Consider the following 14,179-nt stretch of genomic DNA (forward strand, 5'->3'; position numbering starts at 1 on the left):
TTATGTATCTGTATATTTCTTTGTTGCCAAATGGCCCAAAGGGTGATGATTATGATTCGAGTGCTTCTCCTACTTGGGGGCTCAATAATGTGTCTCTCCAGCTGGTGTTGCAGTGAGCTTTGCTGCACTTGTTCTGTTCTTTAATTAAGTTCAGAATCCCACCAAATAGGGGCATGGTGATAGGAACCCATGGGTAGAACTCACCCTTAAAAACTGGCTTGCAAGGGGATGGTGCCCAAGAGCTTATAAAAACATGGTTAAGCTTACACTTAATCTATGTGGGACATTAGGATCATAACACAAAGCAAGAAGAGATGTTCAAATGATTCCTTGCTACTCCCACACAGCCCATATGTTTCATCACATTGTTTTATTCAATCCTGTTTTAATAGGCAGGCTTTTGATCATCAATCTCCATATGAATGTGAGAATATTAAGGGACACCTTTTGTTTCCATAATGTTTTCCACATCTGTCTCTGGTTCAGGCTCTGTTTCTCATCCGTATTGTTTAACATGTGGTGCCCTTATTATTTTACTTGGTACTGACCTGTTTCTTAACGGGACACATAGGTTGATCTGGGATGTCTGTCATCTTACACTCATTTGTTCGAATTTTTGGGTTGTTTCTTGGTTTATACATGAGGTAGATTAAGTTGGATTTCCAGGTTTTGTGGGTTGTCAATCAAATCAGCCACCTTAGTAACTTGTGGCGGAGGTAGACTTCTATCATTGGTGTGGTCTGAGGGACTGTTTTGTACATTTCCAAAACTCTACCTAGCTTGGCATATTGGGAGGTCTTTACCTGCTGTGATATTTTTCCAAACCCCATGTAGTGTTTACCTTGGCTTTGTATGAGTGCAGGTCTATGTAGGGGAAGTATTTTTGTTTAGCTAGGAGAGCATTTTCCGGTGAAACACAAGTTTTTAGCCAATATGTTCTTGTTTAATTCGTCATAGTACAATGATTACTAGTAAGCATATTAAATCAGTGACCCTAATCCTCTGTTAATTATGTGGTTTGACAATCTTGAGTGCTGCCACGCCTTCAGCAAGTTCCTTCACCTCATTGCTTGACACATGTATCTTCTTCAAAGGCAATTTATAGTTTTATACCCAACCGTTTTCTCTATGTTTCAATATTGGATTTACTTTTATTGTTAAATTTTTCCCATTTACAATTTAAATTTAATATAAAAACATTGAGGTTTTTTCGCATTTGAATTATGGACACAAAAGTTTGGGAAAATAATTGTGGTTTTCATTTTAAAGAAAAAATTTGATATTGAAGTTGGTCTGCCCTAGCACCTCTCATAGGATTGGGAGAACCATTCTCCAATCCAATTTCATTAAATGTTAGATGTAATCCAATCCTAAACACCCAGTCCAATTAATCATACTCTTAGGGTCTGTTTGGTTGTGGAGATAGAAAAATGGGAAGATAAAAAATTGAGAAATGATAGAAAAATGGGAGGATAGAAAAAATTTAGCTTTCCTCATTTGTGTTTGGTTGGAGCGGTGGAAAAGTGAAGGGATGGAAAACTTTTTTGTTTGGTTGAGATGAAAAATGAGATGATGGAAAATGAAGTCAACATAAATTTACCATTATGTCCTTACAAAATATATAAACTTGGAACACAAATTTTTTTTTTATTAAAAAATTTTGTATGGACACTTCAATTATTTATTTATTTTTTATATAAAATAAGAAAATACCAAAAGGATCCCCAAAAAAAAGAAAAAAGAAAAAGAAAGACAAAATGTGAGATGAGCACCAAAAAAAAAAAAAAAAAAAAAAAAAAAAAACAAAGTGAACATACTGTGCAAACAAGAAGAAATGGAAAACAACAAAAAGTCGGCTAATGGGTAGGGAACGGTAATTTTGTCTAGCACACACTTTCCCCCTTTTCTCTCCAATTTTCTCCCATTTTGGGGAGATTGAATTTTGGTGAGCTCAGAGAGAAAACAGTCGGGTCCCACCACTTTTCTCTCTCCCTCCCTCTCCCAACCAAGTAGCCTTCCCATTCATTTTCTCTCCTATTTTTCACTCTCTTTCTTCCATCTTCTCCAAAATCCACCCAACTAAACATAACCTTAGAGTGACACGCAATGTTAAACTATGAAAATAAGAAATTTTGAGGAGATTTGTTACTCTTAGTGACTGTTTGGATCTAGTTGAAAAGCCAGCGTGTTTGCATCTGGCGTTTTCCTTTTTTTTTTTTTTTTTTTTTTTGATGCACGCATTTCTGGGTAGGAGACAAAGTTACACGCACACAACGTTACTGTTCACGCACGTTCACACACTGTTCACGCACTATTCATGAGACCCCTAACCACTTTATTCAAAAAAAATTAAAAATTAATCCCATAGCACTATGTGTCTGATATATTGATTTCTTATGCATGTGCCTATGAGGAAAGCTCCTTTAAAAATTGAGCTATGGTGGTCTTTATTTCTTATTTAATTATTTTGAAGTTGATTCTCATATTGGTTGTCCTTAACTATCCTAAATTGTATTTGGGTAGAGCTTTGGATTATGGTCATTTTGCCTATGGTAGGGGAAAAGCAATTATTTATTTTTTTTCCCTTAAGAAAAGAGAGAAGAAGTTGATAGAATTGCCTGTTAATGATACTTTCTAAGTTTAAAGAACATGTTTTGTTTAGTAATGGTGTTTCCACATTTCATTATCTATTATATATGAAAATAACACCAATATGTTGTGGTTATTGCACTTTCTCAAATACTATAATTCTTCTTCTATTCCCAAAGCCCCTAACTTGGGTAAAGCAGCTGTTTTCTAGGAACTATTTCAAGGCAAAGCAAAAGGGTTTGACATGAGAAGGCTTTATTGGCAAAGTCTATTCATGATTTTGAAAAAGCAATATCTATGGTATCTTAGCACAAGAGACATGGTTGCGGATGTGAGCAAGCAAAGAAGATTTATAAAACTCAATGATTTATGTTGAATAAATATATGATGTACTCTTCTATATAATGCAGATTTGTTGTATTATGTTCTTTCTCTACTCTTTTTGAGTCATAGCAAAAGAATTTGACATTGGTAACTATATTCTATCTATTTATTATGAAAATAAGATTGCGATCATTATTGCAATTTGTTTATTTGTTTATTCACAGTATGTATGTAACTATGAAAATAACTTCATTGCCAATGGACCTATGGTAGTGGTATTAATCTTTTTGGCATGTATGTATTTTTATGGAGATGATATACAGGATTTCATTCTGATTTAGTGTAGCAAATGATAATTGCAATTTTTTTTTTTTAAAGAATCCCATGCATCACACAGGTTAGCGACTAGTTTATTATAAGAACAATCACAAATGTAATATATGTATATATATATATATATATACATATTTTGTCGTACCAAAATGAAAACAATACAATTTTTCTCAAGAATTCAAAAGGTAGCAAAAATATTAATTTTTAATAAAAATTATTTTTTACGTTTTGTGTATCATTAAAAAGTATATAAAAATTGAAAATTATTATTTTTTAGTTCTAAAAAAACTTTTACAAATCCAATTGTATCTACCGTACAATCAAGAACACCAAAAAACGTATAAAAAAAAAAAAAACAAATCAACGAAAACGACAATTCAAAAAAGGAAATGGAAAAATAAGAATCACATCAAAGTCAAACTTTTTCTTCCGAATATGTAAAACATTTCAAACGTGATGTGATCAAGCCAAATATCCAATGCATTATCAAATTCAAAATTTTTAATAAGTTATAACTTTATGTATAATGATTGTAACTAAGAGTACAAAGGGGAAATTTAGAGAAATTGTTTTGTAAAAATAAGAAGTATTATGTTAATACTATCGTAATCTAATCTAACACCTAATCCAACATATGAAATATGAATAGATAGATAAATAATTTTGAATTTTGAATTTTTTTCTTCTTAGAAATCTCAAAGAATACACAAATGAGATAAGATTAAGAGAATACAAAATACCCGTAAATGCTTAACAAAATTACTGAAGCATCTAAAAATATCATATAATAAAGACATAACAATTTGCTGTTAATTTGTTCAACAAAATATTTACAAATAATGAAACCACACAAATACCATCTTCTTCAACTACATTAATTGTTCTTCATCGTATTGTCCAAATAAACTAAAACCTGATAACAACACAAAATATGGACATATTATAATATGATTTTCCCCTGAATTTGGTCAACAATATTAAAACTATTTTGTGTTGTAAATAAAATGATAAAAAAAAAAAAAAACTTGCGTCAAGTAACACATATAAATTAGTCAATAATAAGACAATGGGAGTATAAACCTCATAAAAAATCCAACAAAAAAAAGAAAAAAAAAAAAGAAAAAGAGGGCGAGAAATAACCTTTTTGTGTGGGAAAAATATGCATAAAATGGAGGAGAGTGACAAATTTATAGTAAGAGGACGAGAGTAAGAAAAGTCAAAATAAAAGAAGATAAATGGACAAAATTATATGTAAAGTTAAAACCGTCTGTTGAAGGCTAAAATTTCACAAGAAAGCCCATTCCATGAAAAGTAAAGAAGGCCCAATTCAAGCAGCAAGAAGAATCAACATTAAGGCCCTATTTATGTTCAGATTTCCAGCAAAAAGGTCATTAAAAAGTCTAGTAAAGTCCAATGAAAGAACTGGGTCGGGATACCTAGAGGCTGCCAGAGGCCCGGGATCCTCAGGTAATACAGCACAGCTACTGTGGGATTGAGACAACTCAAGAAAGGTACCACGAAATACAAGAAATGAAGAACAGAGATGTCCTTCTCAAGTACCCAGTGGTGCAGCAAAGAATCAGAAAGTATAAAGCAAACATTCATGAACAAAGGAGCTGTACCACATGAAAATCATAAGTAGAAGCAACTAGAGGGGAACTTTCAACCCAGCAATAAAAGATTCCAGCTATTTGGGAATAATGACAGCAAGGAAATAACACTGACAGCTAAGTCTGAAAAATGAGAAACCTTGAAACAAGAGAGATTGAAGGCTAATTACCAAGGACGCCCCGGAATGGAAAGTCAGCAAGTGACTTTTAGAGAAACAACAATAAAAGATGAAAACTATGAGAAAAAAGGGAAGAGACCAGCCCTTGGGCAACTGTCACAGCACGAGCTCTGATGGGCAAAAGAGAGAAATCACTAGTACCATGGAACCCTAGAAAACACACTATAAAAGGAAGAGAAAACCCATGTTGAAAGGGGGAGATTTTTCTGTAGGAAGAATATCATAACAGAGTCATTAGAACTCTGTAAAATTTAAGAAAAACAGAGGAATGTCTCCCGGTATCCCAGAAACAGCCACAAATGTCTCCCGGTATCCCAGAAACAGCCACTATGGTACATACTTGGATTCAAAAGGATTCAAACTTTGCAAGTTTTAGAGGCTTGGATAGCCATCGAAGTCTGTAATTTTTGAGCTTATTTGAACCTTGTATCACATTGTGAGAGTGTCTTTTTCGGGATACTCAGGCCCAAGGATCCCGAGCCTGAGTGAAAAAGAAAAAGGGATTTGGTGGACTGGGCCTTGACTCACCGCAGCTAAATGGCTGTTTGAGAATCAAGCGAATGCAGAGAATGTTCCTGACAACATACAAAAAGATGACAAACAAGGATATCGAGGAGTGCCAAAATTAACAACGTAAGTTCAGAAAGAAAGATTAAGCAGGATTAGCAAGACAATAAAAAGAAGTACTGTGGGGATCCTGGGGACAATATTTCATTAAAGCATTATCTGTTTGATTACAGCAAGCTTACTAGGACGTGGTACAAGGTCCAATCAAGCTCAAAAATTGCAGCCTTGAATGGCTATTTCAGCCTTCAAAACTTGCGAAGTTTGATTCTCGTTGGATCCGAGTATGTGCCATAGTTGCTTTTACAGGATATCGGGAAGCAGTATTTGTTTTTTTCCCTTTAGTATTTTCTTTCTGCCTAAACTTTCTGATGATTTTTTCTAGAGAATCTCCTCTTTTGATTGTGTTCCTTTCTTTTTTTTTCTCGCTGCCTTCTTCACAACCCATCCTCTCCTTTTATAGTGGAGTTTTTCTGGGCGTCTTGGGGAACCGTTGGTTCCCCTGTTTTGGTCTTTTGCAAACAGAGTATGTTCTGTCTTCATCATCTCGGTAAGTCCCCTTTTCCGTTTTCTCTCATTCTTTCCTTCTCTTGGTTCTGATTCCTTCGAAAGCTTCTGGTTGGCCATCCTCTTTGGGATGTGCTGAGGTATGCCCTTCTCGGCATCCTCACTTCTGGCGTCTTTTACCTTTCTGTTTCTTTCCTATTTGGGCGGAATCCTGTTCTGCTCTTTTGAAATTGTTTTGTTATCATTCTTCTTTCTTGTCTTGGTTCCCCGACGCCTTTTCTGTCTGTGCCATGAAGGGTCGCTTGCGTTCTTTTGTTTTTCTTGTTTTCTTTTTCTGTCTTCTTTCTATCGATCTGTCCTGATCTTCTTTTTCTTTGCGCTTATTGATGGTGCCTGAGGATCCTTGCGTCTTATACTTTGCTGTGATGTTCTCTCTCTTTTTTTTCTTTGGTTGCTTTTCCTTTTCTGGGCTTCGGGATCCTCAGGGCCTTTCGTATAATCCCTTTGGACTTGGTCTGAGTTTTCTTTTTTCTGGGCTTAACTTACTCTTTCTTGGGCTTGGCTTATTCTTTCTTGGGCTTATTTTTGCTGTGATTTTTTAGACCTCAACACACATCTTAGTGAGCACATTTGTAATCCACAATCAAGAAAAATAATGAAATATCTCATATTGATTTGAGGATTTCTAACAATTACTTTGCATATTTATTTATCATATTATCTTCCTTTACTGCTTTTTGCTGCTCAATACATATATATTCTTGCTTGTAAAGCTGAGTCTCTACCCAAGCAAAGCCACTCAGACTTGAGTTCCAAATCCCACAAGTCTTGTGCAAAAGCACTAAGTCTGTGAAAATTGGGGCCAGGATCCTCGTGGCTGAATCGTTCTTATGAAATTCATTTACATATATGTATATGTATTAATATATATATATATATATATATATCCTAATCTAAGAAACTAACAATTATTTGAAGATATGTGCATTGTATAATTGTTCTTGTGTAGGACCTATAGAGGTAAAAGGAAAGGACAAAACTCCATTGCATAACAAGCATGGAGAAAGATTGTATAGTGCAGAGAACCAGAGATTCTGGGTTCTTATAGGCCTAATATGCCCCGGGATCCCATGACAGTACGTCCCGGGATCCCACGACAGTACGCCCGGGGTACCAAGTGAAGGAATTCTTTAAAATGTTTATACGATAAAAGATAAGCCTTAAATATTCTATTTCAATCTCTTTCTCATTGTGAATATTATGAACATCTATTTTACTTATTTTGTAAGAGTAATGGGTCATTTTATGATACTAAAACACTTATAATGGTATTTTATTGCTTAGGAGGAATCACATTTTTGCCTTGAGGAGATTTATGTGACTTGCGCACAACTTGGTTCATAATCAGCCCCCATTTCGCTGCGGTGAACCAAGCCCAGTCCACCAAAATACAACTATTTGGCCCAGGATCCTTGGGCCTGTGTGCTAAAGAAAAAAGCACCCTCACACCGTCTAAGAGGAATATGTATAGACAATACTTATTTATAACATCAAAATTAAAGTAAGTGAATATGTTTAAACCCCTTAAGATGAATTTTTAAAGCCAATATATTTATATATTTAATATTTTCAAAAAAATTAAAGGTAAAAAATAAATATGAAAAATAGTAAATGACGTGGAGGATGAGATGACTTAATAGGAGTGTAGCGACAATAAATGCTATGCTTCAGCTTTTAGATATATATATAGATATAGATGAAAGCTGTTCTTAATTTCTTATTGGATCTTTAATTAAGAATAAGTCGTCTACCGAACTTGGGAGATGATGGTGATGTCCTTTGTGATTTTTTGTAGAAATCAAGTAGAGAATAGGGACCATTTCTTTTTATTTTCAATTCCTTTTCTCTAAATAGAATTTGGGTTAATGTCAACATTTGTGCCTAGTATATAACCCTTATAGCTGTAGGAATGATGTGATCCAGAGTACCAAGTAAAAAAAGGGCACCACATGTTAAACAAAATTGATGAGAACCACAACCAAAACCAGAGACAGATGTGGAAAACATTTTGGAAAAAAAAAAAGTTGTCCCTTAATATATATCCTTACATTCATATGACATATAGCCAAATAATTAGCGAGTTGTCATAGTGACTTCAAATCTCCCACCCTTAATATTATAAATGAAAAGGCTAAGTTAACAAGATTTTATTTATTTATTTTTTTTATGACCCTCCCCATGTAGGAGCCCCTTCCTCTTGACCATCCCTTGAGTCCTCCCTCCCTTCCTAAGGGCTCTTCCTTTCACTATCTATATAGACACCCCTTTGTGCTCACCTCCAATCCCCCATAATCTTCACTCTTGGCCTCTCTTCAATGGACCAGAATGTGATTGAGGGCCTCCAACATCTTCGCCTCACGAAGGATGAAGAAGTGGAAATCCCCATCACACCCATGAACAGATCAAACCTTATGGAAGAATATGCTCTAAGCCTTTTTGGCAAACTCCTTTCGGACAGGCATCAAAACCAACAAGCCTTAAAGAGCACCCTCAAAGCTACCTAGAAGATGGGTTTTGACCTAAGAATAGTTACTGTTCGGAAGGATATCTTCCAGTTTAAGTTCACCTCAGAATATCAGATGGAATGGGTGGAGAGAAACAGCCTTTAGAATTTTGACAATAATTTGCTGCTCCTGTGTAGATGGAGGAATGACCTCTCAATCTCCAACATAGATTTCACCCACTTGCCCTTCCAGGTTCAGATTTGGGGCCTTCCTTTTAAGAACTTGTTTAAGGATGTTGGATGAGACCTGAGGAACATCTTGGGTCGCTACATTGAGACCGATAAGCGGTCATGGTTATCCAAGCAAATGAGATTCATGAGAATCCAGGTTGATTTACTGCTCAACAAACCTCTCCAAAGAGGAGGCAACATAGTAAATCTTGAAGGAGGGAAGACTTAGGTCACCTTCAACTATGAGAGGCTCCCTACCGTCTGCTACGAATGTGGATGGCTTGGTCATGATGAAAAACACTATCAAAACCACCCCTTCACTCCCAACTCTCCCAAACAATATGGAGATTAGATAAGGGCAAGTGGAAACCAAAAGGGTAGTGCCGAAAAATCCAAATCACAAAACAGTTGGGGTTTCGATGAAGGGCAATTAGGAAAATCAAGTGACTAATTAGCGCCGGCAACGGCAACCTCATCGAACCCAGATTTAGAGAGACTAGCAGGGATAGAAATCTAAATTTGCAATCAGAACGGAAATGGTGTAGAGCTTGAGGTGGTTGCTAGGCTTAAAGGGAGAACCTCATAGGCAGCAAAAAATAAGGGATGTAACCTAACAAAGAACATTGACATGTTGCCTAGATTGGAGGTGATAGGCCAAGAATGTATTGACTCCTTTGGTAACTTAATCAATTAATTTAGCCAAGTGAAATTAATATAGATTCAATTACATGCAATAAGTGTGGTAGTATAAACAAATCACCAAATAACTAAATGTAGCGGAAAATAAATTTGACACGGGTGATTAAGGTCACCACTCCCGAGAATTCACTATTATCAAAAAAAGCGATTACAAGTAAAGGAATTCCAGTACCTTATACCAACCTACAGTTGAACCCTTACCCCAATACACAATTGGACTTGTAATGTAGTGGCAATCTCTCCTTTTAATGCACGACTCCAAGTACGTGACAAACCAATTGATGCACAGATCCCAGTACGTGACTAACACACCAACTTGAGAAAGATGTTGGCTGCAAAGTTCTTCAGTTCATCTAGATGATGAAGATCAAGAAGCTCCTTGGTTACAAAACCCTTGGCGCATAAACGCAACAACTTCTTTGAACTAAGGCAAATTATCTCTGATCATAATTTGAATGAATAATCACTTTGCATCAAGTTGCATCACCTTTGATACCCCTTAAAATAATCCTTATATATGTCTAGGGTTGTAAAAAACGAAACCCTACACAAATAGCTTGGATATGCGTGAAAAACAGATTTGGAAATCTGAATTTCATAATTCTTGATAGATACTATTTCTGTTAAGAGCTGTCGAGAATCACATATTAAATTTCAATAGATACATCTGTCGAGCTATTTGTCGAGTTTTAATGAACAACACTTCTTCACTTGATTGTTGGACAGATTTGCATGGCTTCAATACTTGGACTTGAACTCTTGTTCCTTAAAGTATTAAACACATCCTAGATTTATTCAATTATGAGTAAAGTACGTTTTGTCAAAGGATTAGCCAATTCTATATGACATATGTTCTAACAAGCTCTACATATGTCCTAACTGGAGGGCCCCCCCCCCCCCCCCCCCCCGGTGATCAGCATAATACAAGAGCCTTAAGTAGAGATGCCAGAGACGAGTCCTCACTTGTGGGCCTTCCCAGTTCACCCCTCCACGAGGCCTAAGAGATCACTAGCCCTCTAAAGCCCATCACTGAGATTATAACCCCCATGGAAAATCCCGAATCCCCATCAGGCCCAAGCCTAACAAAGCAACCCAAAGGTAAAGCTAACTCAAAAAGGATAGCTCAGGAAAAAGGGAAACAGGCCCAGGGAATCTCCATGCAAGCAAATGAGAAACTATTTGGGTCCAAAAGGCTAGGTACGCTAGAATTCTCAATTGAGTTTGAAGAACTTCTTCTCCCAAAAAGGCATTGCATAAGACCCTACAAGCTTAACTGCCTCACCAATCAAATCGACGATGGTTGCTAGGCAACATCGCCAGGCATAATGAATTCCATCTGTTGGAACTATTGGGGAATTGGGAACCCTCGAACAGTGTTTGCGTTGCACGACTACGTGCGATGATGGAATCCCTGTATCATCTTCCTAGCGGAGACTCAATCAACAGTCAAGCATATGGAGAGAATTAAATTCAAATTGGGGTTTTCTAATGGCCTAATTATCCCTAGTTAAGGCCGAAGCAGAGGCTTAGCCCTTTTCTGGTCAAAGGAAATCAACTTAGAAATCATATCCTTCTCTTAACACCACATCGACGCCACCATCACTGATCAACAAAGCAACTTTAAATGGAGATTTATTGGTTTTTAAGGCCATCCAGAACCCTATATGAGGAAAGAATCTTGGAACCTTCTCATTTATCTAAATGCCTAATATTCTTTACCCTGGTTTTGTTGCGAAGATTTTAATGAAATTTTATCTGTATCTAAAAAATCAAGTGGACCCTAGAGATCACAAAGGCAAATGGAAGGCTTCCGTGATGCCATGAATGCTTATGGCTTCCAAGACCTTGGCTTCTCAAGTCCGAAATTTACATGGTGCAACATGCAAGAATGTAGCAACAAAGTCTACCTTCGACTAGACAGAGCCTTTTCCAACTCGAAATGGATCAGTATCTTCAAGGATACCAGAGATCATAGAGGCAAATGGAAGGCTTCTATGATGCTGTGAATTCTTATGGCTTCCAAGACCTTGGCTTCTCAGGTCCGAAATTTATGTGGTGCGACATGCAAGAAGGTAGCAACAAAGTCTACCTTCGACTAGACAGAGCCTTTGCCAACTCGGAATGGATCAGTATCTTCAAGGATACCAGGGTCCACCACCTGGCTAAGTCCACCTTAGACCATTGCCTCCTAAGAATTACAAACTCATGTTCCTTGCCTCCAACCAGAAAGCGCCACTTCCATTTTGAAGCCATATGGGCAAAGAGAGAAGACTGTCAAAAGATCATTAAAGCTACTTGGAATGGGGGCAACTCATTGAATACTCCTAAAGGAATTGCTTCCAGCCTTAGTCATTATGCATCAGAATTAACTGCATGGAATAAAAGTGTGATTGGCAACATCCCAAGATCATGATGGCTCTCACGGAGTAGCAAATGATGAAATTAGGAAGGAAATTAATGACCTTCTGGATAGTGAGGAGATTTTATGGCATCAGTGCAGCAAAATTCATTGGTATAGAAAGGGAGACAAAAACACTAAATTCTTCCATGCCAGAGCTTCCGACAGAAAGAAGAAGAACACTATCTTGGGCTTGTGGAATGATGAAGGCAGATAGTGTGATAACAAGGACAGTATCTCGATTACTGAACTAGTGTACTTTGAGAAAATCTACACTACTAGCTCACCTATTGGTATTCAGGAGTTCACCAGTGCCAATCCTACTTGAGTAATAGAGGAGATGAACACTGAGCTTACCAAAACCTTCACTAGCAAAGAAGTCACAAGAGCTCTCTAGCAACTACACCCTACTAAGGCCCTGGATCCCGACGGTATGTCTGCCATTTTCTTTCATAAATATTGGAGCATTGTGGGTTCCGATGTCACCACCATGGTGCTAAATGTGCTTAACCTCAATATGTCTATAACAGAACTCAACAATACCAACATTTCCATTATCCCAAAAACCAACTACCCCACCAAAATAACAGAGTTTCGGCCAATTAGCTTATGCAATGTAGTGTACAAGCTTATCTCCACGGTGCTGGCCAACCACCTCAAAGGCATCCTTCCCCATGTTATTACAGAGAACCAAAGCACATTTACCTTAGAAAGGGTGATCACAGACACTGTATTAGTTGCATTTGAGATTATGCACTACCTAAACCACAAAACTGAAGGCAAGGAAAGCTTCATGTCCATTAAACTAGACATGAGTAAGGCGTTTGATAGGATGGAATGGGGCTTTGTCAAGGGTGTCAAGGAAAAATTGGGCTTTAATAGGAAATGGGTTAACCTCATCATGTAGTGCATCTCCTTAGTCTCATATTCGATGATCATCAATGGTGAGGCCTATGGCAACATCACCCCTTTTAGAGGCCTTCGCCAAGGCGACCTGCTCTCCCCTAGACTTTTCTTCTTTTATGTTGAGGGTCTTTCCACTCTCATCCACTAAGCAACTAGGTACCAATCACTCAATGGTATGGTCATCTACAGGGGCTGCCCTACAATCACCCACCTTTTCTTCGTAGATGATAGCCTGCTGTTTTGCAAGGCAAACACTTTGAAATGCATAGAGTTAATCAACATTCTTAGTGCCTATGAAAAGGCCTCGAGTTAGAAAATCAACACAGACAAGTCGTCAGCCTTTTTTAGTCCGAACACTCTTTCGGAGGTTAAAGAAGAGATCTGAGGATCCTTGGTCCAATGCAAGATACTAGGCATAAGAAATACCTCTGCCTCCCTTCGCTAATAGATAAATCAAAAAATTAGGTGTTTGCTGAAATTAAAGAGAGGGTGGGGAAGAAGCTGGCTAGCTGGAAAGGAAAGCTTCTCTCTATTGAGGGTAGAGAAATTCTCATCAAGGCCATTGCACAAGCCATTCCAACGTATACCATGAGCTGCTTCTAATTACCTAAAACACTGTGTGATGACCTTGAACGAATGATGAGAAATTTCTAGTGGGGCCAAAGGAATCAAGAAACAAAATAGGCTTGGGTAAGTTGGAAGAAGATGTGCAAATCCAAGCTCTTTGGGGGTATGGGCTTTTGGAATTTCCAAGCCTTCAACTTGGCATTATTAGCCAAACAAGGGTGGCAGATCCTCTCAAACCCCAACTCCAGCATGGGTTTATAAAGCTAAATACTTCCCCTACAATGATGTAACTCTACGAAAGGCAGCAACCCAAGTTATGCGTGAAGGAGTATACATAACAGTCTAGAGATTATAAGGAAAGGTACTCGGTAAAGGGTGGGAAACAACAAAAGGATCCATATTAGGGAGGATAGGTCGCTTCTAATACCGACCACCCATAAGGTAATCTCCCCCCCCCCCCCCTACAAAAAACCTTTCGACAACTTCCCAATGGTGTCCTCACTCATTGATGAAGATACCAAATGGTGGAAACTAGGCCTTGTAAAGTCCCTGTTTCTCCCATTTAAAGCTAACACCATCCTTAGAATTCCTATTAGCTACAGTCTTCCAGAGGATAGTCTAATCTGGATGGGGAACAAAAGTGGATCTTTCACTGTCAAGATTGCCTATTACATTGCTACTAAGGTGGTTGAACAATGTGAGTCCGAGGAAAGCACATCTGACCGCTCAAACCCACCATTTTGGAAGAAAATCTGGCAGCTCAAAGTCC

General features: G+C 37.5%; 1 protein-coding gene across 1 annotated transcript; it reads left to right on the top strand.

The window, feature by feature from the left end:
- Positions 1-12,370: 12,370 nt before the first annotated feature.
- Positions 12,371-12,844, top strand: LOC126691312 (uncharacterized). Its single transcript, XM_050386364.1, has one exon. The coding sequence runs from the start codon at positions 12,371-12,373 to the stop codon at positions 12,842-12,844; it is 474 nt and encodes a 157-aa protein (XP_050242321.1).
- The last annotated feature ends 1,335 nt before the right edge of the window (positions 12,845-14,179 follow it).

The sequence above is a fragment of the Quercus robur genome, chromosome 7 (genome assembly GCF_932294415.1).
Source record: "Quercus robur chromosome 7, dhQueRobu3.1, whole genome shotgun sequence".
In the NCBI taxonomy this organism is placed as follows: domain Eukaryota; kingdom Viridiplantae; phylum Streptophyta; class Magnoliopsida; order Fagales; family Fagaceae; genus Quercus; species Quercus robur.

What these genes read in the sequence shown, in the direction of transcription:
- LOC126691312 (XM_050386364.1), top strand. Translation starts at nt 12,371, where the DNA reads ATGTCTGCCATTTTCTTTCATAAATATTGGAGCATTGTGGGTTCCGAT.